This window comes from Lissotriton vulgaris, chromosome 2_2 (assembly GCF_964263255.1).
Source record: "Lissotriton vulgaris chromosome 2_2, aLisVul1.2, whole genome shotgun sequence".
NCBI lineage: Eukaryota > Metazoa > Chordata > Amphibia > Caudata > Salamandridae > Lissotriton > Lissotriton vulgaris.
Window position 1 is genome coordinate 74,878,950 of NC_141688.1, and position 26,825 is coordinate 74,905,774.

The 26,825-nt window shown below is 47.8% G+C and overlaps 1 protein-coding gene across 5 annotated transcripts in view; it reads left to right on the forward strand.

The window, feature by feature from the left end:
• SIN3A (SIN3 transcription regulator family member A) overlaps window positions 1-26,825 on the forward strand; it is an 802,206-nt gene that overhangs the window by 347,836 nt on the left and 427,545 nt on the right. For 3 of the 5 annotated variants that reach the window (XM_086959306.1, XM_086959307.1, XM_086959305.1), the window contains one exon: window positions 13,495-13,665. In XM_086959306.1, the coding sequence (XP_086815432.1) occupies window positions 13,495-13,665 (171 nt within the window). The remainder of the gene's footprint in view (window positions 1-13,494; window positions 13,666-26,825) is intronic. The other 2 variants (XM_086959309.1, XM_086959308.1) reach the window with 1 other exon arrangement.

The window sequence follows — 26,825 nt, forward strand, 5'->3', positions numbered from 1 at the left end:
ATTAGCTGGTGGATTGCTTTTATGCCTTCCTCAATTACAGGTCTTAGACCTTTAAAGGTTTTTTTATCGTGTAGTAAGCATGTCCTCCTCATTCCTGATTAACAAAAATATGCACTGGGTTTACTCCAGTATTGGAACTTACATAGATTCACATGCTTGAATCATTCCCTGTCGTTGTGATGCGAGTCCCTGGTATATCAAAACAGCAATGCAAAGTTAGCATAAAGTAGAAAAACAGGTCTAGGCCCATTTCAGTTTTGTAACATATTCATATCTTTTTGTAAAAGAGACAATCTAGGCTTTAGCCAATCCAGAACACCCTGCCCTCTACAACACTCCTGAGAGAACCTTAGACTTTCAGATTTTCTACTGCACATTGCGCGAGGGAGTTTCCACTGAGCCCTGCTTAGTTTTTTCCTTTATTACTCTCTTGCGAGGGTTTACAAACCTTTTCTTCACAATTCTACTTATTTGGCTTTCTTAATCTACATTCCTGATGTCGGACAAGTAGAAGGGTCTTGTTAGAGCCTGTGCCACCTTCTCTAAGAAAAGACTTCAGGTTGATATCTACAGACTGTACCCTAACCACAAGCCAAGGATTGTAAGGTGTGTTGTACCTTCTCCACCAAAATGCTGAGGGATCGTGAGGGGCGTCTTATAATTTGCCTCCAAAAGCTGAAGACCAGAAAAGAGCCTCTATCCAGTGATGATAGTGATAAGGCTTGTTCTTCCTGGTCTTCCAGAAGATCTCGCAAGAGGGAAAGATCTCAACCTCATTCATCAGGTAAGCACCCTCATAAAGCCTCAGAAAAGACCACCCACGGATCTTACCAGCATAATCCTACAAAATCTCCTCATTAAGTTGAACAGTAGAGGAAAGAACTTCTTACAGGGGACAGCAAGGTAAAAAACGCCAGTTCTGTGCCGCCTTTAACACCTCCTAAGGGCAGGCGAGCCTTCAAAAAGCCTTCTTCTGTTCCCCCTGAAGAGAAAGTCAACGAAGGCTTTACCGTCGACTAAATCATAGTTGTCGACAACAGCACGCCGAATAAACCATCGTCCTGGTCAACGTGGAGCAATACTTCCCATGTATCTACAGTCAACGAGCAGTCATTGTCAATGCTTCCTCCATCTACCACGGAATCGTCTGAGACTTTGCAGGCATCGCCAGTTATTGTACCACCGACATCCTCGTCGACTATTACAACAGCGACGGCTACTTCTACAATGGCTACGGCGGCATCAATTGTGACGGTGCCCAGTTTGCCTTTGACCCGGTCAACAACGTCGCAGAGGGGAATACATTGCTGCAGAGAAATTAAGAGTTAGACTGTTAACTCCAGAAGTAACATCACCTAGTTAGGTGAATCCTTTGAGTCCTTCATATCTCTTGGAGGAACAGGACTCGGATGAAGACGATTGCACCTTTGGTTACACTCGCAGTCCATCGGAGTTGCATATAAAATGCCAGGAAGAGGACAACAAGGAGGGAAATGAGGAGGAGCACTATTACATGCTTCCTCACGACTACCACCAACAGTATCAGGAGGAGATGGTTTGTATGCCATCCTTGTTGCTTTCAGATCTGCAGTTGATACCTTTGGACTATAGGAAAAGATTTCCATTGCCTTCTGCTGTTCTGGAACGTGCTTTGTTGCCCCCTAAACAACATTCAGTTCCTTCCACCCCACAATTGGGGACGACGTTACACACAGTAACTGCGTGACCATTAACACTGCCTCCTGACAAGCACCTGGTCACCTCCGGTGACGACCAGGAGGAGAGGGAGCTTTCAGATCTACACGAGGAATGGGACGACTATCTTATTCCCACTCCGTCTTCACCCTCACCAATTCTTGTAGATTCTCCACCTGAGGACATCAGTGGTCTTCTGAAAGTTACATATGGAAGGAGGGCCTTAAAGTCATAAACTCTAGCCACAGTGATTCTTGTTCTTTCTAGATTAGAAAAAACATTAAAGCCCGAGAGGATAGTCCTGCCTGCCTGGTGGTCCACCAAAAGCCATACTGTTATCTCCCAAACGGCTCAAAGGAAGTCCAAGAACCTGGCTGCTCTGATTAAAACACCTCCGGACAAAGACGGCAGGCACCTTGACAACGCAGGCAAACAATTCTCTTTGATGTCGAGACTTCAGGTCAGGGCAGCTAATGCTTTAGCGATCTTAGGTCGCTACGATCGCCAAATTTAGTTCAACCTAACCCCTCACATCGATCAACTACCTGATGAGAGTAAATCAAACGCCAAGAAGATCCCCACGAAGGTGAGAGGGCTTCCTCGGAGGTTATAGACTGCCAGAGTATATTGCTACGACAGCTTATATGTCTCTGGCAGGCGTGACAGTCTTACGCTGACCGGGTTGGCTCAGAGCGACATGTTTTCAGCCTGAGGTCTAGAATAAGATATTGGATCTGCCCTTTGATGGAGAGGCCTTTTTTGGGAAACCGATCGCTAATGCTCTCCAGAATATAAAGAGGGACACTGAGACGGCAAAGTCGTTGTGGACGCTTCAGTACCGTATGTTACCTTTGAGAAGGGCTTTAGGAAGAGTTCTGTTCTCATAGAGGTGGATACCAACAATACAGATATCCTTCTTCCACCACTTCTACACAACCCCATCAAACGCAATTCACTCAGCAGCAATCACAATCTATGACCTATTCCAGATCGGCACCCAGCAGGAGAGCATGGCGACGGGGGAAGGCTTACTCAGTTTGCCAATGACAACTTTCTGGGTTCCCTTTTTTTTCCCTTCCCATTCTCAGGCGCCCTTGGGGGGAGAAATCTCTTTATACATCCAGAATTGGCAAAATATAACAGATTAATGGGTGATCAACATTATTCAGTTTGGCCTTACGTTAGAGTTTATTCAAATTCCACCTTCCACTCCACCTCGCGTACAAGCGTCAAAGCATCTACCCCTCCTGTGACTAGAAGCCTGGTTGATGCCTCAAAAAAAGGCAATTGAACCAGTTCCGGCATCCCAGAGAGGAAAAGGGTTCTACTCCTGTTTCTTTTTTGGTACAGAAAATTTTCAGAAAGTGGCATTGTTTCCTAGATTTAAGGAATCTGAACACCTACTTCAATAAACAGGCCTTCTGCATGGCCTCCTTACAAGACCTATTACTGTTTCTCAGTTCAGGAGATTTTATGGCCACTTTAGACCTTTAGACACTTTAGACCTTTAGACACTTTAGACCTTTTGGTTGCTTACCATGTTCCCATTCAACCATCACAGAGGAAGTATCGCTGCTTCACTGTAGCCAGGAGCCACAACCAATTCAAGGTCCTGCCATACGGCCTAAGATCGGAGCTAAAGTTATTTACAAAGTCAGGCCCCAGTGGCGGATTTCCTCTGAATGCAACATCACCAGGTGTTTCCTTACTTGGAAGATTGACTGATCAAAGCACTGTCTATTTCAGCAGCCCGGGTGATCATGTCAGCTTGCACAAGTCTGTTAGAAAGTTTAGGCCATACCTTAAACAAGGAGAAATCAAGCCTACAACCAACCAAAAGCATTACCTTTTCGGAGCCATATTGGACACAACTCTGAACAAAGCCTTTTTATAGCTTGAAAGAAAAAACAAACTGAAATCTATGGCTCAACTCCTCCTAAGAAAAAATTCAATTTCAGTTCACCGTTAGAAATCTCTCCTAGAGTCAATGTCATCTTGCATCCTCCTCATACCGTTCTGCTGCCTGAGCATGCGCCCCCTTCAGGAACAACTACACTTACAATGGTGTCAAGTGGTCGGTTCTTTTGAGGATATCACAGTAACTAAGACTATGGTTCAAGGCATCTCTTGGTGGACCCAGCAGAAAAACATTTAAAATGGTCTGTCTTTTCTGACCTCCCCAGCTCTGTGAGTAATAATCACAGCTGCATCTCTGGAGGATGGGGACCGTTTCAGCCAGAACTTCAAATCAATAGCTGTTGGTAGCAACATAATCGCCTTCACCACATCCATTTGCTGGAACTAAGAGCAATTTGTGTAGCCCTGCAAGCATTCCTACCTAGGATATGGAACTCATCGGCTTAGTGCTTCTGGGAGTGTGTGATCCAGAGTGGAATTTCACTAAGAGCGAAACAACTTCCGGGGAATCTGAACGCAACAGCAGGTAAACACACAGGCTCAAATCTGCATGCCACAATTGGGAGCTGCACCAGGGAACACTGGACAACATCTTTCGGCACTGGGACACACAAACCGTAGACCTGTTTGTGACTCAGAAAAAGAGGAAAAGCCAATACTTTGCAAGTTGGCATCACCATCTGGGATCCTGGGGGAATGTGTTTTTGAAGGCATGGTCAGACACCTTTGCCTATAGATTTCCTCCCATTCCCCTCCTGCCAAGGCTTCTCATGAAGATGAAGGCAGAGCCTTGCAGGAAGATTCTCATAGCCCCATATTCGCCACACCAGTATTGGCACACAGAACTCCTTCTCTCAGAGAGGCAGCCGATTCTCTTGGATCCTATCCCATTGCTATTTACTATGACTGTGTCAAATACTGCATCCGGATCCCAAGATCCCAAATCTCTATGATCAGCAGTAATGGCTTCTGAACAGAGTTTGATCATCAACCTTTCCACTGAATGTAAGGATAGTCAATCAATCAGGGAATTGTAAGCGCAATACTCACCAGTGAGGGTCTCAAGGCGTTGAGGAGAAGGGGGTGAGGGGGTGGGGATGAAAGCAGATCCCTTGAGCCGAAGAGCCAGGTCTTGAGTCTTCCTGAAGGTGTTCAGGGAGGGGGCGCGCGTCTTCTGTCCGCCGGTAGTTTGTTCCTGGTCTTGGTTGCAATGTGAGAGAACGATCTGCTGCCTGCTGTGGCTCTTTGATGCGGGCAGATCGGAGGTTTCTTTTGTTATGCCCAGGCGCCAAGCACTAACAAAACATATTGAATTAAATGGAAGCGGTTTTGTCTCTGGTTCCAGGAATCAGGTGTACATTCTTTCATTCTGAAAATCCATCACCACAGACAGGTGGGTGAGACAGCTTATCCAGCACGGTTATTGTCTAGAGTTAACATCCACTCCACCCAACATACCCCCAAGACACCGTCCTATGTCCCCAGAGCCTATACAATTATTGCAGCAGGAGGTAGTCAGCATGCTGCAAAAAGGAGCCATAGAGCTCGTGCCTGTAGAACAGCGAGGTACAGGGGTGTACTCGCTGTACTTCTTGAACAGTTTTGACTGATTGTCATAGGAGGGCGCTTGGAACACCACATCCTCCTCAATGGGCTGAGTCCTCGAAACTACCAACACCTTTTTGGTCGTGTCGGTGCTCTTTTGTGGCTTGAACGCATTGGGTCGAGCGGTCGGGGGCAGTCTGTACTTAATTGGTGGCGTAAGCATTGGAGACAAACCGACCTTCTTTGAGGGTGGCGCTGTCTTCGATCCGACCGACTTCGTCTGATCACTAGTGTGCTTGCGGCCTTGCGTCGACTCGAGCTCTCGGCGCGTGTCCTAAACACGCTACTGACATTTTCAAGGAGACCACAAGGGCAAGGGTTGTAAACCCAAGGATTGAAAGGAAATACCAGCCTGCGCCTGTGGACACTACGTACATCAAGGGCCAGCTCCCATTGGACTCCCTAGTGGTGGCTAACGCTCGTAAGAGAGCGAACTCTCAAACAAGTGGTGATGCTCCTCCTCCAGGCAAATAATCCAAAATCTTAGAAGCTTCTGGCAAATGAGTAGCGGCTCAAGCGGCTAATATTTGGAGGATCTCAAATACACAGGCCCTATTAGCCAGATATGATAGGGCTCACTACGACACGTTAGAGCAGCTACTGCAACACCTGCCTGATGCTTATAAGGAGGGAGCAGAAATGCTGATACAGGAGAGGAAGTTGATTTCCAATGCATCCATAAAGTGTGGGCTCGATGCAGCAGACACAGCAGCTAGGGCCATCAACACAAGTGTAATGCTTAGAAGGCATGCCTGGCTACGAATCTCTGGTTTCAAGCCAGAGATCCAAACAACTTTACTCAATCAGCCGGTTAACCCTGACTTTCTCTTTGGTCCTGATGTAGACACGACCCTTGAAAATATTAAACAAGACACTGAGACGGCAAAATCCATGGGGGCTCTGCAGTCACAACAGTTCAGGGGCGGTTCTATTAGTCGTTCCGGTAACAGGGGAGCCTCTAGGGGTCAAGCATCACAGCAGGCCCAATACAACAAAGGGAGCACGCATGCCACCTATAACAAGAACAATAGAGGTGGATATTGTGGGAACAGCACCAAAGGCAAAGGACGAGGAAATTATAATGCCAGAAACAGTGACGCCTTGTCACTGCCCCCTGACCATATGACACCGGTCGGGGGAAGACTCCAGCAGTTCCTGCCAGTCTGGGAAGGCATTACCACGACCTGACTGGGACACGCCCACTCGAGGCCACGCCCCCTGCATTGCCCCCTTGCTATAAACATGTGCATGTGCAGGAAGCGCAGCGGGCGCGACGATTGCGCGACGATTGTGCGCCGAAGGCGCGCATAAGGCAAGCTCGTCTGCGCTCGTCCGTGCCGAGTCCGGGCCCTGGGCCACCCCTCCTGCATCTCAGCCATTACAGCGCAAATGCTACACCCCGGCAACCCTCTATAGACTAAGGCCCTCCGCTAGCATTTGCACTCCGGATATCTTTCAAGCCGAGGACCTGCCGCAAACCTGCCCCACCTGCTCCGTACCGCTCAAGCCTAAACCTTGCCCTGTGCCCACACATGACTTTCACATGTTCCTACTAAATTGCCGCTCCCTGCCTAAGCATAGCGCTGAAATGGCCCTGCTGTTAAAGGAACACACCCCAGATATATTGTTCCTGACGGAAACCTGGCTCACCACTGAGTCCGATCCCGCGATAGTAGACGCCCTCCCTTCTGGCTTCCAAATCACACGGCAAGACCGACCTAAAGGGAGAGGAGGAGGCCTGGCTATCCTCTACAAGGAACAATACCACTGCCGAGTCACCTCTGAAACCATCTCGGACTGCGAGAATATTGGTTTTAACATCGAACTCTCACCCAACAGCTGTTTCTCGGGCACCCTTATTTACCGCCCCCCCCCCCCAACCTCCCTAAGCAGTTCCGTGAAACGCTGCCATCTAGTGTGGCCGATAGAGTTAGTACCTCCTCTAACTTCACCGTGCTAGGTGACCTGAATTTTCATTTTGACTCCCCCTCTGACCACACAGCCGCCACCTTACTAGAGGATCTAGCAGCCCTGCAACTCACCCAACGTGTCACTACCCCCACTCATGCCAAAGGCCACTTACTGGACATAATTTTCACTAACTGTCCCGACCTCACAGTGGACCCAGCCATTCCCCTGCCCTGGACTGACCACCTTCTGATCCCCTTCAGTTGGACCTCGCTCAAAACACCATCACCCGCCGCCACTACAAGGCTCAGGCGAGCCTGGTCGCGCCTCGAGGTTGACAACTGGTCCATCAAACTTGCCAGCTCCCAACCCGGGGATCAGGAGGATCCTGCCCTAGCAAATCAGGCTTATGTCAACTGGATCACTCACACCCTTGACGCCACCCTCCCTATGAGCAAGACTGTACTGAAGCGTCCCCACAAAACTGCCCCTTGGTATACGCAGGCTCTTAGGGATAAGAAACGTCTTTGTAAAAGGGCGGAAAGACGCTGCCGTTTAGATGACTCAGCAGACAACAAAACTCGCTACCGTGAATCTATCAGCGAGTATAAAGCCCAAATAAAAGCAGCCCAGTCCACTTATTTCGCCGATAAAATTCTGCAGGCCAAATCTAAACCTAGGGAGATTTTCCAGATCATTAAAAAGTTAACAAACCCGTCCCCTGCGTTGCATGTCGAGAAATCTGTCACTCATTGCAATAATATTGCTGAGTTTTTTTTACCAAAAAGTAAACACTATTTATTCAGCATTTCCCTCCCAAAAAATTAACTCATCAAACCAACCCAACATCCCCCCAATCCTCTCCCCTGACCCATTTTCCCCCACTGAACCTCTCCACCCTTGAATCACTAGCTCTGTGTCAAATCAGGATCGCCGGACGATCCTGATCCACCTGACATTTTAATGGCAGCATCCCGGATCACCCTGCCCGTCATCAGGGAGGTATTAAACGCATCCATCACCTCCAGCACTGTACCAACTGTCTGGAAACAAGCCATGGTCAGGCCGCTAATTAAGAAACCCAATTTGGACCCGTCTGACTTGGCCAACTATCGCCCCATCTCTCTGCTCCCATGGGTGAGCAAGGTCCTAGAAAAATAGATTAACCAACAGCTAGTGAACTTTCTGGAAGACCATCACATACTAGATCCCACCCAGACAGGCTTCAGACCAAAACACGGGACTGAGACCGCTCTCCTCATGGTTACCGAGGAAGCTAGAAAAATCCTGGATCAAGGAGGATCAGTGGCAGTGATCCTCCTTGATCCAAGTGCGGCATTTGACACGGTCAGTCATGACACCCTACTCAACCGCCTGTCCTGTGCGGGGATTAAGGATAAAGCCTGGGCATGGTTTAAATCTTTTTTGGAGAACAGATCCTTTAGGGTTTTTGATGGCGAGTCCGTGTCCTCCAGCAGACCTCTAAAGTGCGGAGTTCCTCAGGGCTCCTCTCTAAGCCCCGCACTCTTCAATCTGTATATGAGACCGCTAGCCGATGTCGTCCGCCCATTTGGAGTTAAGATCATCTCCTATGCGGACGACACGCAGCTGGTGGTCTCACTGGCGCAGGAGGCAAACCGACCTGCGCCAGGCGGGCTTAGAGAATGCCTGGAGGAAGTGAAGACCTGGATGTTTTCATCATCCCTGAAGTTAAACGGGGACAAAACAGAGCTGATGCTTTTAGGCCCTTCAGATCTTGGCTTTCCCCCCTCTCTGTGGCCCCCCTGTCTAGGCCCCCCCCCCACCCCCCAAAAATAACATCAAAAGCCTCGGAGTGTGGCTGGACAGATCCTGTCCTTCAATGTTCAAGCCACAAAACTTTCAGCCACCTGCTTTGGCATCATGAGGATGCTAAATAAAATATTCCCCCTCCTTCCCATGGAAGCCAAACAGGTAGCCATTCAAGGTCTCATACACTCACGCCTTGATTTCAATAATGTACTCTACCTGCGCGCTTACTGCTCAAAATCTCCCGTAGACATTCAGTGAGGGCCGGACTGACTAGCCTTCATTGGCTACCGGTTCGGCAGAGTTCTGTTCAAAGCATTATGCATAGCTCATCAAGCCTTCTGGGACACAGGCCCCAGCATCACCTGCGATCTGGTCACCCATTACACCCCCAACCGAAGTCTTCGTTCCAGCCAGACCTTTTCGGCAGTGGTACCAAGAATAAAAAGATCTAGATCTGGCGGAAGGACGTTCGCATACAACGCGTCCAAGACTTGGAACACTCTGCCACTCCATCTCAGAGCTAACCCTAACCTCACTGTGTTTCGTAAGCAATTAAAGACCTTTCTGTTCACATCCCCCCACTAACTGCCAGTCTCCCTTCCTCTGCTCATCAGTAGGTTCTGGTTATCCTAGCGCTTGGACGCCTCCGGGCAACAATTCGCGCTCTATAAATTTGCAAGTTTACAAGGTGGGTGAGATAACTTATCCAATACGGCTATTGTCTGGAACTAACCTCCACTCAACATACCTTCAAGGCACCGTCCTATGTACGCAGAGCACATGCACTTATTGCAGCAAGAAGTCATCTGCATGCTGCAAAAAGGGGCCATAGAACTTGCGCCTTTAGAACAGCAGGGTACAGGGGTGTACTCACTGTACTTCTTAATCCCAAAGAAGGACGGATCTCTCCGGCCCATTCTAAACCTCAGACCCCGGAACCAGTACATCTTGTCAGAACATTTTCGCATGCTGACTTTACAGCAAGTTCTACCATTGCTCAGTCAGGGGGACTTCCTAGCAACCCTAGACCTAAAGGTTGCATATTTCTACATTCCCATTCACCCAGGACACAGGAAATATCTCCGGTTCACCATAAACAACCAGCATTACCAGTTCAAGGTCCTGCCGTTCCGGGTCACTACTGCCCCCAGTGTGTTCACCAAGTGCTTGGCGACAGTGGCTGCGCACCTTCGGAGACAACACATCCATGTCTATCCTTATCTGGACGACTGGCTTATCCAAGCAAATTCGGCCCAGCAATGTGCCAGCCACATGTCCCGCACAATTCACCTCCTTCACAGTCTAGGATTTTCACTGAATTACCCAAAAATCACACCTTCAACCCGCACATGTACAACAGTACCTAGGTGCAACAATAAACACTCTGACAGCAACAGCGCAGCCAAACTCTGCCAGAGTCAACAGCATGCAATTGCTAATTCAGAAATTCAGGCCCCAACACTCACTCCCAGCGAAGGTCTTTATGCAGGTATGATGGCCTCCTGCATCTTCATAGTCCCACACGCGAGGCTACACATGCGTCCGCTTCAGGAGTGCTTGGCACGACAGTGGAACCAGGCTCATGGACATCTAAAAGACCTAGTGTTGGTGACCGGTCGTACATACAACTCTCTGCATTGGTGGAACACACAAAACCTTTGCAGGGGTCGACCGTTCCAAGAGCCTGTACCACAAATAGTGCTGACGACGGATGCATCTCTCCAGGGCTGGGGAGCCAATGTCCTCCATTATACACTGCAGGGACTATGGACGCAGCAGCAAAAGATGCATATCAACCTTTTGGAGCTGATGGCAATCTTCATGGACAACATGACTGCCATGTATTACATCCAGAAGCAGGGAGGCACACACTTTCCACAATTGTCTCATCTAGCATGTGGAAGTGGGCCATTCAGAGAAACATGTTCCTCATGGCGGAACATCTCCCAGGCAAGGACATCCAGATGGCGGACCTGCTCAGCAGGCACAGCCAACAAATGCACGAGTGGAAGATACACTCCTCGGTGCTCCAACCATATTTCCAGCAGTGGGGTCATCCAGTGATAGACCTATTCGCCACAAGGAAAACTAAAAATGCCAAACCTTCGCCGCCAGGTTCCCACACCCGCAGTCTCAGGGCAATGCGATATTGATGAACTGGTCAGGCAGATTTGCGTACGCTTTTCCTCCAGCACCGCTCAGACCGCTAGTGGCACGCAAACTGCGGCAGCACTCCATGACGCTCATCCTGGTTGCTCCAACGTGGGCAAGGCAGGCGTGGTACACCACGTTCCTAGAAGTTTCAGTGGTGCCTCACCAACGACTGCGCCTCACGCCCAGTCTCCTCACTCAGAGCCATGGAGACATTCAGCACCCAGATCCGCAACAGTTGAGCCTTGCAATATGGCTCCTGAGGTCATAGTTTGGCTACCTCAACTTGCTCCCTGACTGTATGAACATCATCAAGGAGGCAAGAAGACCTACAACCAGGGCATGCTATGTGGCCAAATGGAAGCGATTTGTCATTTACTGTTCCAATAATAACATAAATCCGCTAGATGCGTCCACGCAAAACATTATATGTTATTTGTTGCATCTATACAGATGTAATCTGGCATATAGATCTATCAGGATACATTTGGCTGCAATGGCAGCTTATCTTCAAAACAGACAGCATCTTTCTCTTTTCAGGGTGCCAGCCATTAAAGCTTTTATGGAAGGACTCAAAAGAGTGATTCCTCCCAGACACCCTCCTTCACCTGTCTGGAATCTGAACATAGTTCTCACCAGACTGATGGGACCACCCTTTGAACCTCTTCACTCTTGTGAGATACAGTTTCTGACATGGAAAGTGGCTTTTCTAGTAGCAATCACATTGCTAATAGGGTAGTGCTACGTACCAACCCTAAATTCATGCCTAAGGTGGTGTCGCAGTTCCACATTAATCAAACCATAGAACTGCCAGTTTTCTTCCCAAATCCAGATTCAGTGGCAGACTGAGCACTGCACACATTAGATGTTAAAAGAGCTCTCCTGTACTACATAGACAGGACTAAAGATTTCAGGAAAACTAAGCAACTGTTTGTTGCCTTCTCTCCACAACACAAAGGCAACCCCATTTCCAAATCAGGTATAGCCAGATGGATTGTTAAGTGCATACAGATATGTTATCAAAAGGCTAAACGCACATTAACAGTTCCCCCAAGAGCGCGTTCCACATGCAAGTTAGGGGCTTCCATGGCTTTCCTAGGTAACATTCCTCTAGAGGATATATGTAGATCAGCCACATGGACCACCATACATACATTTACCAAACACTACTGCGTATATGTACACTCCAAACAGCAAGCTGCTGTAGGACAGGCTGTTCTCAAAACTCTTTTTCAGACTGCTGCAGCTGGCACAGGCAACCACCGCTAAGGAGGTAACTGCTATTTATTCTATGCACAGATATGAATTCAGCAGCCCACATGCCTCGAACGGAATATGCTACTTACCAGTATGCATCTGTTCTTGGCATGTAGGGCTGCTGACATTCATATCGCCCGCCCTCCTCCCCCGGTGCCTGTCGCAGCTGTAGCACCCAGAATCATTCTCAGGCATGGTCATCACTTACTGTATTACACTCCATCTCTGCCACAATGGCGAAAAACAATCTGAAGATGGAGAGGATGCCCATGCGCACTGTAGTCCAGAGGAGGAGCCACCTATCTTGTGATACTTTGAAGACTCTTCCAGGACAACAATGAGCAATCATCCGGACCCAACACTAGGCAGCGATCTATGCACAGCAGATATGAATGTCAGCAGCCCTACATGCCAAGAACAGATGCATACTGGTAAGTAGCATATTCCTTTTCCAGTGCTTCAGAATGCTAGTATGCCAGTTAATGACGTTATATACTGCTAAATATTTCACCTCTCTGGCGATTACTATTGGAATCTGAACATTATAATATGGAATGGGCAGAAAAGATGCAGTATTCATCAGCCCTGTTTGTTATATTTTATTTTTAATATGTTCTTTTTATTGACGAGGAGGATGTCAGCACTTCAATATTCTTTGCAGCTAAGTTGGGCATAAGGTACATTATGTTTGATGTAGAGCAGACCCTGGTAGTCGGAAGGAAACTGGCATGAAGGATATTAGAGTTAAGATAACTTCAGCCTCTTTGCTTCTCGCACAGTAGATGGAATGGTGATGCATCTTCATTGAATCAAAATTAAGGAAATCCACTGCACCGTTTAATACTAGCGTCTGGATTGGAGTACCGCCATATGTTTTTGTTTACAGACCCTGGACAATTTTTTTCATTGACAGTATTTACTTGGTCATGTATATAAAATGACAAGCATATAGTGAAAAGACGAAAAATCCATTTTTCTGGAAATAAGGTTTGCACTAATCAGTAGTCTCATAACCACTTGCAGGAAGGCATGAAAAGGACAGATATTACGGTAAACAATAGGAATATTTCTCCTATTACTCCAGAATACTCCAATGTCTTGCTCTCTTGTTTTGTCTTGACAATTTTAAGAAGCTGAGATCTCTAATTGTAGTTCTTATTCCTTCTCTTGTTCGTTAACAAGCTGCTTAGTAAGACCACTGCAGAGAAAGTGGAGTCGGTCAGAAATGACCATGGTGGCACAGTGAAGAAGCCCCAGTTGAACAATAAGCAGCAGAGACCTAGTCAGAATGGCTGCCAGATCCGACGGCACTCTGGGTCAGGAATCACCCCTCCAGTTAAGGTAAGTGGAATTCTGTACTGGATGCTACTCTTCTATGGATACAGTGAATGGTCCATAAGGTGGTGGCCATTTTATTTACAGTTCTTGTTTTTGATCAGAAATATGGCATTAAATTGTGCTTGCTAGCAGTCTTAAAAGACCAATATTGAAAAATTCAAGCGGGTTTGCCCAAGTTAGTGCCTCCAGCACGTGTATCCTGCTTAGATTTGTAAGCTTTGTTATGCAGTGTGAAGTGTGAATCCTTTTCTGGATTCACATGTTGTGCATTATTTCGCCATCTAGTTGTTGGGTCCGGAATAGTCTTAGTTCTCTCATTTTTTTTTCCCTGTTTTGGATGCTTTTGACCACCATTTGGTGCCAGGAACATCCCCTGTGTGATGTCAACGATATCCTGGAATTCGACGTGCATGGTAACTTATCTTCGGATGTTTTTTTTCCGCCGTTGGGTCTGGAAGCAAGACGGGAAGCTCTGAAGATTTTTCAGATTTTCCTGAAAAACTTCAAGAAAACAGAAGATTGACGAGAAACCTTACTATTCATTGACGCCGTAACAGAGGACAGAAGAAGAGCTCCAGGACCAACACCACAGGGGACTCCATCGGTCCACAAATGGCGAAGTAGGGAACATGGAGAACACCCCCTTCAAGTTCTGCCTTAAGTGCCACCACAAGTACGCTCAACGAGACCCACATGACGTCTGCAACCTCTGCCTGCCCAAGGACCATCAGGACAAGGACTGTGAGGCCTGCGTGGCGTTCCTGCCGAAGACACTTAGATCCCTCCGAAAGCAAAGCGGCCCACTGCGCCATGATGTCGCAGATCTCGAAGAAAACCTCTCTGAGACCTGGCTTTCTCTCTACCAACGAGGAAGAACAGGGAGCACTAGCAGAATCAACACACGAGGGATCAGACATATAGGTTGAAAATCCACACCCAGAAGAAGGCAAGCGATCCATCAAAAAAGACGGAGAAAGTAAGACACCATAAAAATTTGTCGGAACTGGAGGGCCACGAAAATAAGGCGCACAAGGCAGCCTGGCGCTGAGCAAAAATGCGATTGAGGGTCTTCTGCGATGAAAAGAATCCCACGGAACCCAACCAAAGGTTAATGAGGAGGAAAAATTCCTGATAAACGCCGAGATCAAGGGACGAACACAAATCCTCGAAAAAGGCCATAACACCGTCGAAAGCAAACCTAGACGCTGCGAAGACAAGAAAATCTCTGGCCTCCGATGCATAGAGGGCTCTCAAAACCGAAAGACAAAGAAAACGGCGTGTAGACGAAATGGCGACACTCCTCCAAAAGAAGAGGAAGTTTGACAAGTCGCTGAAGGAATTTTGAATCCCAAAGGAACCGGTTGCCGACCAGGAGAACGTCTATGCTGAAGAGGGCGAAGATGCCAAGGGAGAAGGTGGTATTTTCGACCCCCCCTCCCCCAGAACCTAGAGACGAACAACCTGAGGAATACGGGGATGTACCTGAAGAGGAGGGAATCTACTAAAAGTTCGAGGATTCGTGGAATGATCTCAACACTGAAAGCCCAGAGGAAGAGATTTGTAGTTATCCTTTAAAAGCTTTGCCTCCAGATGACATAGCTTTCTACAATGACCTAGTTAAGAGAGCAGCCAATCAATTCGGAGTCTCCCTAGAGGAAGAAACTGGAGACCCATGTGTCCTCCTAGAAACCCTGGCCCCAGCTACCAAGGGAACTCAATATCTTCCTATGCTCACTAGCATTCTGGTTCAAGGCAAAGAAGCTTTAATGTTACCAGCTTCAAACAAGGGGGTAACCCCTAGGGTAGAAAAAATATATAAGGCCTCCTCAAAGGACCCCAAATATATCCAGGGAAACACAATACCTGACTCAATTATTGTCACCACAGCCAGAAGGAGATTTAATGCAGTCTTAAAAACCAGCCCTCCACCAGAAAAGGAGAGCAAGAGGATGGACATTGTGGGGAGAAGAATGGAAAAGTAAGCAGAAACGCAGTGGCGCGTCGCAAATTACAGTTACCTACTAAACAGGTACAGTCACCAACAATGGGATAATAGAGGAGAGAGATCCTTAACAAACTCAAGGAAGAGGGCAGGAAAAGAGCAAGATCTATTGTCCAAGAAGGAAAGAACATGGCAAACCACTTACCTTAATGTGCACATGAACAATCCTGAGAAGACCTGCGTGGCTCAGAATATCTGGTCTCAAACGGGATGTTCAAACCTCAATCAATAGACCATTCAATGGAGGGGCACTTTTTGGAAAGGAAGTCAAGGAATCCCTTCAAAAGATTAAAAAGGGGGAGCGTGGCCGAGCAAAATGGCTGAGCGGAAGTGATCCGTTTTGGCTCCCTCTCCACGTCGGAGAATTGAGTGATTAGAGGGGTTGCCGCACACGCCAGAATCACCCCAGATAGGAGATATCGACTCCCGAGCGCAGTCAGTCAATAAAACTTTATTTGGTTTGTTACAACCATAAAAGTATACACTTTAAATATTCTAAACCTTTTCAAAACACATGACCTATATTGTTAATAAACTGAAGCAGCTCATAATCATTGCACAAAAGGTAACCCAGCTCCTTTCAGTGCCAATCAGATTTTTTCCTCAAAATGTTAAAATCACAATGGTTTCAATTATATATATATATATATATATATATATATATATATATATATATATATATATATATATATATATATATATATATGTGTGTATATATCTCCAAAAGTTGTCGTTTTGGCTTCTGCTTCCCCTGCAGAACAACGAAAAAGAGCGAGACCACAAAGTAGGTGCAGTTTCTTCAGTGCATTTATTCTGTGCCAAAAGTTACAGCCTGCAATTCCACCATGACGCGTTTCACCTCAGAAGAGGCTTGATCACAAATGTGTATATATATATATATATATATATATATATATATATATATATATATATATTACCTACTGGCGGTCGCCAGTAGGTAGTTATAGTTAGGATTATTTTCAACAGGGAAATCGCAACATTCTATTGGGAATAACTTTGGCGCCGGTTGAGGAATCTGCCTGAAAATTTCCTCAAATTTGCCTCGCGGTGCTCCGGTCCTTCCCTGAAAGTTTGGGGGGGATTCGTCAAGCGGGGGCCGAGATAAAAGGGGGGGTCCCAAAACGTGTTTTCCCCATGTTAATTTCCATAGGGCGGTCGACCTCACTTCTAGCCCGAACGGCTGAATGGATTTCCACCAAACTTGGCAAAATTGTAGGGACTGGTAGCCCGATGTGCCTTTGCTATGTCTCAAGATATGTGCTCCAGTGGATTTTGAGTAATTTAAATTAAAAAAATATATATCTATAAGCGCGCACCGGGCGCGCTACGCGAGTTCGTGAGCGGAGAGCGGATTGGCTCTCGGGTGTCTGTCAACATTCCAAACAGTCCGGAGCGGCCACCATCTTGTGTCTCGGTAGGATCGAGACACAAGAGGTGGCAAAAACAAAGGGGGAAATGAGCATTAGGGGGCAGGGTAGACCCCCCCCGACCCACTAGGTGTGATGTGGGGGCCATAAAAGGGCGGGGGGAGCGCCCGGTACGCGCATCGGAGAGCGTACGGGGGAGCGTAGCATGGGGAAAACCCAGTTCATTCACTGCGTCACCTCTACGACCCTTTCTTGCGTCAATACGCCCCTTTTGCATACATTACACCTGACGTAGGTATAATGTGGCGCAGGGGTTTTCAAAGTGACGCATCTACCTAGATGCGTCACTTTGTAAATATGACTCAATAAGGTGCATGTTTTACGCTGCTAATGCGTCACAAAAAGTGACGTACCGGTGGCGTAAAAGTACAAAGTGACGCATCTACCTAGATGCGTCACTTTGTAAATATGACTCAATAAGGTGCATTTTTAACAGCACTGGTGCGTCACAAAAAGTGACGTACCGGTGGCGTGAAAGTGACGCATAGCCTCATAAATGAGGCCTTCAGTCTTCTACTCATGCGTCATATTAAATATATGACGTATTATGTCGCAAGTACTTACAGATACGTCAGTATTTCAGACGTATCTGTAAGCGCAAAAGTGATGCATTGCTGTAGTGTGTCACAAAAATGATGCAACTCCAGCAATGCATCCTTTCACATGGGGACAGGCCCATGTGAAAGGGCCTGCATCAGTCTTACGCCTGCTGTGAAACAGGCGCAAGATTTGGACGCAACAGCGTCATAAAAGTGACGCAGTGATATCTCATAGATTTGTGACCATCCCGACGCTCTCGGTGGCGGTCGCTCCCCATGCTCCCTGCTGACCTGTGACCTAGCTGAGCAGTGATCCTCTCTCACGCCGTGCACATCTGCTGCCTCCTGCCTGCGGTATCGTTATTGAACTGCTGCCTGCCTTACGATGGTGCTCTGTGCACAACTGCTGCCTCTTGCCTGCGGTATCGTTATTGAACTGCTGCCTGCCTTACGATGGTGCTCTGTGCACAACTGCTGCCTGCTGCCTGCAATATCATTGTCTTACTGCTGCCTGCCTTACGATCGAACGCTGTGCCTCGCTAATTGGCCCATTTAGTGTGTTATGATTGTTGTGCTCTCCTAGTCTGCATCGCTCGATTGGGTAATTTAGATCTGCAATTGTTTATTTAATAATTCCGCTAGTCTCCCACAGCTTATCCCCACGTTGTGCCTCATCCTGGTCCGGTTTCACTTTTGCGGCCATTTGGTGATTGTTGTGCCTCGTAGCCTGCCCTCTCCACCCCGCCCCCGCCTCCCAGCTGCTCCTCCCTCACTCCGCCCCCCCACCATCCTCTTATGACAGATGCATTTGCGCGCAGCGGTCGCGCCGAAAGTGCGCCAAAGGTAAGCCCGTCTACGCCCGTCCGCGCCTGGACCGCGCCCAGCGCCAGACCCCCTGGTCCCCGCAAAGCGCACTCCTCCAGCATAACGTATGACGCCGCCACCCTCCTAGCCCTTAACCCCGGACGCACACCTCTATGCTGCGTAGCTGCCCCAGGTCACACCCATGGACCCTTCGCCTGCCACTCCTGCAAATGTACCAGCATGAAGACCCATACCACATCCACTAACCCCAAACACAGCTCCGACTCTAACCACCTGAAGTGCATCCTGCTGAACACCCGCTCGGTCCACAGACACGTATGCTCTTGTACCCATTGACATTCCAGGACAAAAAGAATAGGCTGCACGACGACCCGCATTTCTAATCAATGTTACTCAGGTTCCCCCTCTTCCTCGCATTCCATATAGGCTGGTTCGCTATACCTATTTCCAACCAGGACATCTTTCTCCCTCCACCCTATCAATTTAGGGATTATAGTGATTTCCAGGGCTTCCGTATTTCCCCGTCCCGCAGTAATCCTTTTTATTTGCAGTTCTCCCAGCCCCGCCTGGGTTCTAAGGAATTGTTTCCCATGAATATGCATTGTCACATCCTCTCTCTTAAGTAATCTAATTCCTTCCCTTAACCTCTCAGCTTCAGTCTTTTCCATTACGACTTTTATTAGTGCTGAATGGAGGACCTTTGTTATTTCTTCTCCTTTTGTATTAACCAAAAACCCCACTTCTTTTAAATCAGCTGTACTGACATATTTTAGGCTGGGGCATGTTGCAAATGACAAGAGTAGCTGAGAACGATTTAGAGGCTTTAATTTCTTAGCCCCCCCCTTTTCCCTGTCAAATAGGTTCTACAAATAGCCAGGTATCCACAGTTCTGTTTGTCTGTGAACTTTTTAGACTTTCATCTATCCTATCGTATCCGTATTGACTTCTACTCTACCCCTATTCCTACTCCTACAGACTTTCCCCGGTGTTGGGTTACTGGGACCTGCCCCTACAGATGTCTCCATCCCCTATTCGGATGCAATCTCCTCCTTACCCCCTGGGTACTTCCTCTGGGGGAGTTTCACACTTTACCAAGTTTTTCCCGGATTCCCCAGATTCCCACCTACTTTGTTCCTCAAGTCTACGGGAGCTTGCTCCAATGTCCGCAAAAGTTAGCTTTTTTGTTTCTGGCAGCCCTACCTTGTCTTTGGGCCTTAGCTCGGGGGTTACCTCCTTCCCATTCTCCTGTTGTTTTGCTACCTGACTTATGCATGAGGCCTTTTTCCCCTTCCTCCTCCTCGGGAAACGCCTCCTTTCGCCATACCTTTTTATAATCATGGGGCAACGGGAAATATATACTGTTGGATCCTCCTCTTTGGGTCTGTTCACCCTTGTCAAGTCTTCCCCCCTCGTCCTCATTAATCACTAAAGGTCTTACTAAAGAAGGCATTTGGCTTTTAATCTGCGTCAGCTCCCCAATTATTTTCTTAAACTGGTTACTTTGTGTCTTTAAGATTTCATTATTTAAAACCGACACCTCTAGAATACCCTGTAAGGTTTTCTGGAGCATCAACATAACCTCGAGCATTGATAAACTCGAGGAACCCGTCACCTCCAGACTATGCAAGGGTAGACCGGATATATCCTTATGGACAGCATTGACATTTAACAGTCTTTCTTTCACATTGGCGCTTAATTCCTCTTCAACAGTCTTCCTCCTGCAGGGATTTACTCTGGGTTTCACTCTGGTTTTCACTCTGAATATCGCTTTCTTCTTCCTTACCTCTACTTCAATGTCCGAAATAATTAAAGACTGGAATAACCGAGGGGAGGAAGACCGGCGTGGTTCATCGGGATCTCGGCGATATCAAAGTTTGTCTGATTCAGAGTTTCCGTGTTTATTACCCGGTCCTCTGTGATCAGGTGTCTCTTTCATTTTAAAGTGCTTGCCCAAAAAGTCTTTAATAGATTTTGAGACTGCCGATCCGCTTTTTGCACCTGCTGTCTTAGAGGGCACCAGCACCTTCTGTTGGATAGTACCTGAAGGCGGGGGTAGACCTCATCACTGGTATTTTGTTTCCAGTAGGTGTTGCGGTAACACTTATTACGTTATTCAAGTCTTTAGGTAATTCCGTTCGGTCTTCCGCCCCTTGACTTTTATTTCCTGCTTTCTTGGAGTTCCTTGGGGCTTTGCGTGGTTTATTTTTCCCCAGGGCCATTTCTTTTTACTTTCCCCTTGACGCCTAATTTCCAGAGGAACAAAGTTTTAGGGCGGAATTCTCCTTCACTTTCTTTTAGTATTCCACAGTTCCGAGGAGCATTACAGACCCCTGTGTCCAATACACTTAATACAATTAGATTGACCTTTTCACTTACCTCTGTTCTGAGAGCCCGCGCTTTCCTCCCCCACTTACCCCTTAGGAACTCACTTCTCCAAGCACAAAACTTTCTCTGGGCTGAGACCACAGCTATTTAGAGATCACCACTTTTGTGTTTCCTCACTACCTTCGAGGGTATGGCTCTCCCCTTGCCACTTCAGTCCTAGCAGCCTCCTTAGCGGGTCTGCCCAGTGCTTGCTTACACAGTTTTTCTGCTGTTTCTGACTCCTGAGCCTGTTGGGGAAGACGCGGAGGCTCGGCGACTGCGTCTCCATGAAACGGTGAGACTGCTTGGACTCGCCGGAGCTGTCCGCGAGATCACACAAAAGGGCGGCCGCCTGAAGATATCGACATCGGTTCGCCCGGAGCTCTCCCCCACAAGAGATCAACTGCTACTGGTGCCCAAGACTGCGGCTATACGAACCTGCTGCAGCCCATTACTTCTGATGCTGTAAGCGAACGCCGCATAGCGCTACAGGCACAGGGGGAGGCCGGTGCTGGAAGAGCCCTGAAGGAGAAGGGCCATGACGGCCAAGAGCATTAAAATTGTAGCGGGGGGCCAAGGCGGGTAGCTGAAACAGCGGCAAACCAGGAGATGCGATTCACAAGGCGCACAGGCAAAACCTCTGCGCTTGTTGGCCCGAGCCTTGCATGATCATAAGATGGCAGCCCATAATTAAGTGAGCAGTTGAGGGAAAAGAGTTGCTCAAAACCCAGGGAATTCAGATATAGCCAACACGAGAGTGCACGGAGACGTATACCTGCTGATACCCCCTGGGCTATACGAACCCTTTGATGCAGCTCTGCCTAACTGAGGCTCTCAGCAGGGGGGATTCCCCAATTGCTTCCTGCAGCGCCATGCCGCAGGACAGGGAATGAAGGACCTACAAAGCCTCAACATCGTCAGCCTACACTGAAGGTGCCCACTACGATATATATAGACATTCCTGCTCTGCATCACTGCTGCAACCACACACAGGGCGCAGAGGAGCCCACACTTATGCCGCCAAAGAAGGCACCACCACCACCACCACCACCCAAGGTCACCAGCTTCTTCCACCCCTCAGACAAACCACAGCCGCTTGAACAAGGGGAGTCTACGAGCGTCATGGCCCTCACCAGAGATTACTTATTATCCTCATTGCGCGATTATAAGGTTAAACTACGTGCTGAGCTAAATCAAGACATGAAAGCCTCCATCGACAAGCTCCGGACAGAACTGACCACACGCATGTCCACACTCGCAACAAGACGTCGATTCGGTAGGCACGAGAGAGATAGACCTGGATACACAAACCCAGGGATTAGAAAATCATACAATGGAGACTCACAATAAACTGCAAGACCTTCAACATCCGCTCCAGCTAGCCCAGTTGAAATCCGAAGAACTTGAAAAGGGGGCTCATCGAGACAATATACGAATCTGGGACCAGGCAGAAGGAGCGGAGGGGCCGGATCTTGAGGCGTTCCTCAAGAGCCTTTTTGACGAAAGTATCGTCCGCGTCAGCTTAAAATTAAATTAGACTGCGCCTCACGTGTCGGAGGACCAAGCCGTGGAGAACGGCCACGGACACGCGATGTGCTAGTTCAATTCCACTCCTTTAAGGTCAAGGAAACAGTCTTGCAGGAGGCCAGGAAAAAGGGGGATGTCTCCTTCCAAAGCCACAAAAGCACACTCTATCAAGATCTGGCACCGGCAACACTGGCACAAAGACATAAATTTCAGCCTCTTACAATGAAACTTCGAGGGGACCATTTGAAATACAAATAGACTTATCCGTTTGGCCTCAGCTTTGAACAGGACTACAAACCCCGCCATATCACGGAGCTCAACGAGGGACTCAGTCTGCTCAGTCTTCCTCCAGTTTGTTAAGGTCACCTGCCAGGACCAGCAAGGGAGAAGGAGGGCAGCTCCACAAGAAGGTCTCAATGGTCCACAAGCTCAATGGGGACACACAAATGACCTTGAGGATGACAATAATTGGTAGACGTTTGCATAGACATTAAAGTAACATCACCCCACCACGAAACGGAGTACGGTCCTCCTATACATCGTGAAAAATGGGTTGGTGACGCTCTTCTGGGGGAGATTAGAACATCTGCAAACTCGATATGGACTTCCAGAAAATGGCGCATTCTCTTTATGAATACTCAAGAGAGATTTGGAGAGGAACTACGGCTCCGATCTCCACCGATGAGCCCAAAAGGTTGATACCATTTGCAGTCGGGACATAACCTCTATCTGACTCACACTGATGTTGGTATTGTTGGGGTTTTTCTTTTTGGTTTCTGGAGGGAGGGGGTGGTGTTTCTATGCAAGTGGTGGAGGGTGAAGCGTGGACGTTGGGTAACCGATTACACATGTTCGAGGTACAACCTAGAAGCTGAGGAGTCAGTGAAAATAGAGAGGCAGGGCACAGTCCGCATTAGCATTCTGAATATTGGGAGTGCTCCAAAAGGGAACGAGTCTTGGCGGGGAGAAAGGAGGGGATCCAAGTGGCTATGGGGATCACAGTAGCTTCATGGAAGGTTAAGGGGTTCAATTCGCCACTTAAGCATCAAAAGGTATGGAAATATATTACTGACCACCACTTCGACATTGTGGCCCTTCAGGAGATGCATTTAAAAAGACGAGGAGACGAGGCTGCGACACAAAATATACCCACTTATTTATAGATCTTCAGCAGAGACGACACAGCGAGGGGTGGCCCTACTTTTTCATACAACCAAATTCCAACCAGAGGCGGTTCACGCCGATAAAGACGGTCGCCTAATTACGGTGAAGGGCAAATTGAAGGGAAAGTTATGAACCTTTGTCACAGCATATGCCCCTATTGTGGGCCAACCCGCCTTACTCACTACCCTCTTAAACCAGATTGGTGAATTTGCAGAAGGCCCGACAATCCTTGTGGGGGACTTCAACCTCACATGGCAGGCAGACATCAACAGTACACATTCCCATAGAGCATTAACAAGCTCCTTCCCTACAGCGATAAAACAGACAATGATCTGGGTCTCAGACGTTTGGCGCACACTTTACCCCGCAACTAAAGATTACACTTTTTTCTCTCGTGTTCACCACACTTATTCCAGGGTAGACTATATTTTTACTAGTGAGAGCCTGCTGGGCTCTCTGCAAGAGGCAAAAATCTTCTCACTCTCCATCTCAGATTCTTGCCCAGTCTCAATCTGCCTTAGATGGAGTATTGCAATGCCAAGACCGCTAAGTGGTATTTCCCGGCGTCCCTTACAAGGGTTAGGCTGATGCGGGACACTTTGCTGAATTTAATCACAGAACTTTTTAACCTTCACTCCCCACAGGACACATCACCTTTCAATAACTGACATGCGTTCAAAGCAGTTATCCGGGGCAAATGCCTAGAGCTTAATGCTACCCTCAAACCGAGAACCAAGGAAAGGATCAACCTGGAGGCAGCATTAGACATAGTGGAGAAAGCACACAAAAGTACCTCTAATAGGGGGACACAGCGTCACCTCACTGCCATAAGAGGGAAGGTTAAAGCGTTCTAGAATAACAGAGCAGAATATACCCTTTCGCGGCTCCGCCAAATAACCTACACACATGGCAACAAAACTGGCACACACTTAGCGAGGCAAATAAGGGAAAAATGGGAGCAGGAGTTCATTGGGAACATATATGACAACGAGGGCGGGTTGGAATCCAACGATGCAGGAAAGGGCAATATTTTTAGAAAGGTCTATTAACAGTTATGCACAAGGGAGCAATTGGATCCCGCAACACAACAAGATTATCTGCAAGCATTAACTTTCCCAAAGGTCACTCAGTCACAATAACATCCTTACGGCCCCTATCACCTATGACGAGGTGTGTAAGGCAATCAAATCACTCAAGCCCAACAAAGCACCAGGGCCAGATTGCCTCACAGCTGAAATCGACCCTCATCTTATGAAACTCTTCAATAAAATGGCGGCGGAGGTACGGGTCACCCCCTCGATTGGCTAAGTCGGTCATCACAGTGATACTTAAGCGAAGAAAAAAAAAACACTTAAGCGCCTCCTATCGACCTATTGCTCTTTTAAATTTGGACGTAAATTTGTACTCGGCCATACTAGCCGAACAACTTAGCAAACTACTCCCAGACCTAATCCATCTGAACCAATCTGGTTTTATAAAAGGCAGGCAAACCCACAATAACATTAGGCGAAAGGCGTCCAAACATAAAATACTGGCGGTAATGGGGTTGGACGCCGAAAAGGCCCTTGATAGGGTGGATGGACGTTCCTTTTTGCCACTCTTAAACGCTTTGACTTTGCAGGCAAATGTATCCACATGCTTAAGGCCAATTACGCGGCACCCCACTCCCGAGTACATTTTAATTGTACAATGTCTGATTTCGTCCTCCTTACTAGAGGGAAGAGGCAAGGGTGTCCACTGTCCCCTTTATTTGCTCTGAGCAACGAGCCACTTGAAATGTATATTCCGGATAACGGGGGCTACCCTTTGGGGAATATGATCATAGTATAGCGCTCTATGTGGATGTTATTCTTTTATATTTACCTGAACCGTCGTCTTACCTCCCAGCGCTACAACTGGAATTAACCAGATTTGAACAGGTAGCGGGTTTCAAAATTAATTTGGACAAATCCTTTATACTCAACCTTACCCTGCCGACACCTGAAGGAGATACAATGAAGAACACCCCCTTCCAATGGGCAAAGCAATGTCTTCAATACCTTGGAGTCCCACTAACCTCAACCGTAGAGGGACTTTACAGGGCCTATTTTCCTCCTCTCCTTCGCCAACTCCAGGGTGACCATAAACGATGGAAACCAATGTTCATCTCATGGCTCGGCTGCATGCACACTATTGAAATGACACTGCTCCCAAAACTCTTATAACTTTTACAAGCTCTACCTATACAACGCAATAGGAATCTCCTCTCTAGAATGCACACCCTATTGACTCACTTCATTAGGCAAGGCGGACAAGCGCGCCTGCCGTTTCATGTGTCGTGCCGACTGAGAGAAGGAGGCGTAGGGTTACCCGACCTCGGCTTATACTACAAGGCCGCACAGCTCAGGATAGCGACAGTATGGTCCAAGCGGGCATTGGAAAAATTGGTTACACCTGAATAGAGCCATTGCGGGAAGGTCGATATAGGATCTATTATGGAAACCAAAAAAAGATAGACCTGCCAACGCCTATATTAGCACCCCCACATGCACCGTTTTGAGGGTCTGGAACTCCATCTCTAGAGGGACCGAATGGACCATGTATCCCTCCCCACACACCTCGGTACACTCCAATCCAGCCTTTCCACCAGGTCTCTGCGAGGGCCCCTTTGACGCATGGAAGGAGAGGGGATGTCTCATGCTGCAGGACCTCTTTCCTAATCATGATATCTTACCTTTTCGCAACATGTAGGCGGGAATTCCACCTAGGCCCAGAGGAACACGACCACTATCTTCAACTGAAGCACTGGGCCATCACACTTCAGATTTGCGATGCGGCCACACGAGAGAAGACCACATTTGAAAAATGTGTTCAAACAGCTGTATCTTTGAAGGGGGTGGGTAGATATCATCCCTCTACAAGATTCTACTTGCTTCCACTCACGCACCGTTCGATATATGGCCCTATGAGAGGGAATAACACAGAGAGATATATCAGACAGGGAATTGGCCGGGATATGGTCAGACACTGCTAAATGTAACCACTCCCCGGAACTTTGTGAGGCTCATATGAAAACCATGATCGGGTGGCACCTCTACCCAACCAAACTTAAAAGAATATTCCCGAACACATCTGATATGTGCTGGAGGGGCTGTGTTCTCCTTGACGACTTCTGACACATATGGTGGGATTGCCCCGTGCGAAGACCCTTCTGGGAGGAGATACTAGCCCATATCAAAACCTTGTTTGGGTACCCCATACCGACTACTATTGAAGGAGTACTCCTGGGCATTAAGGACCCATCTCTGAAAAACC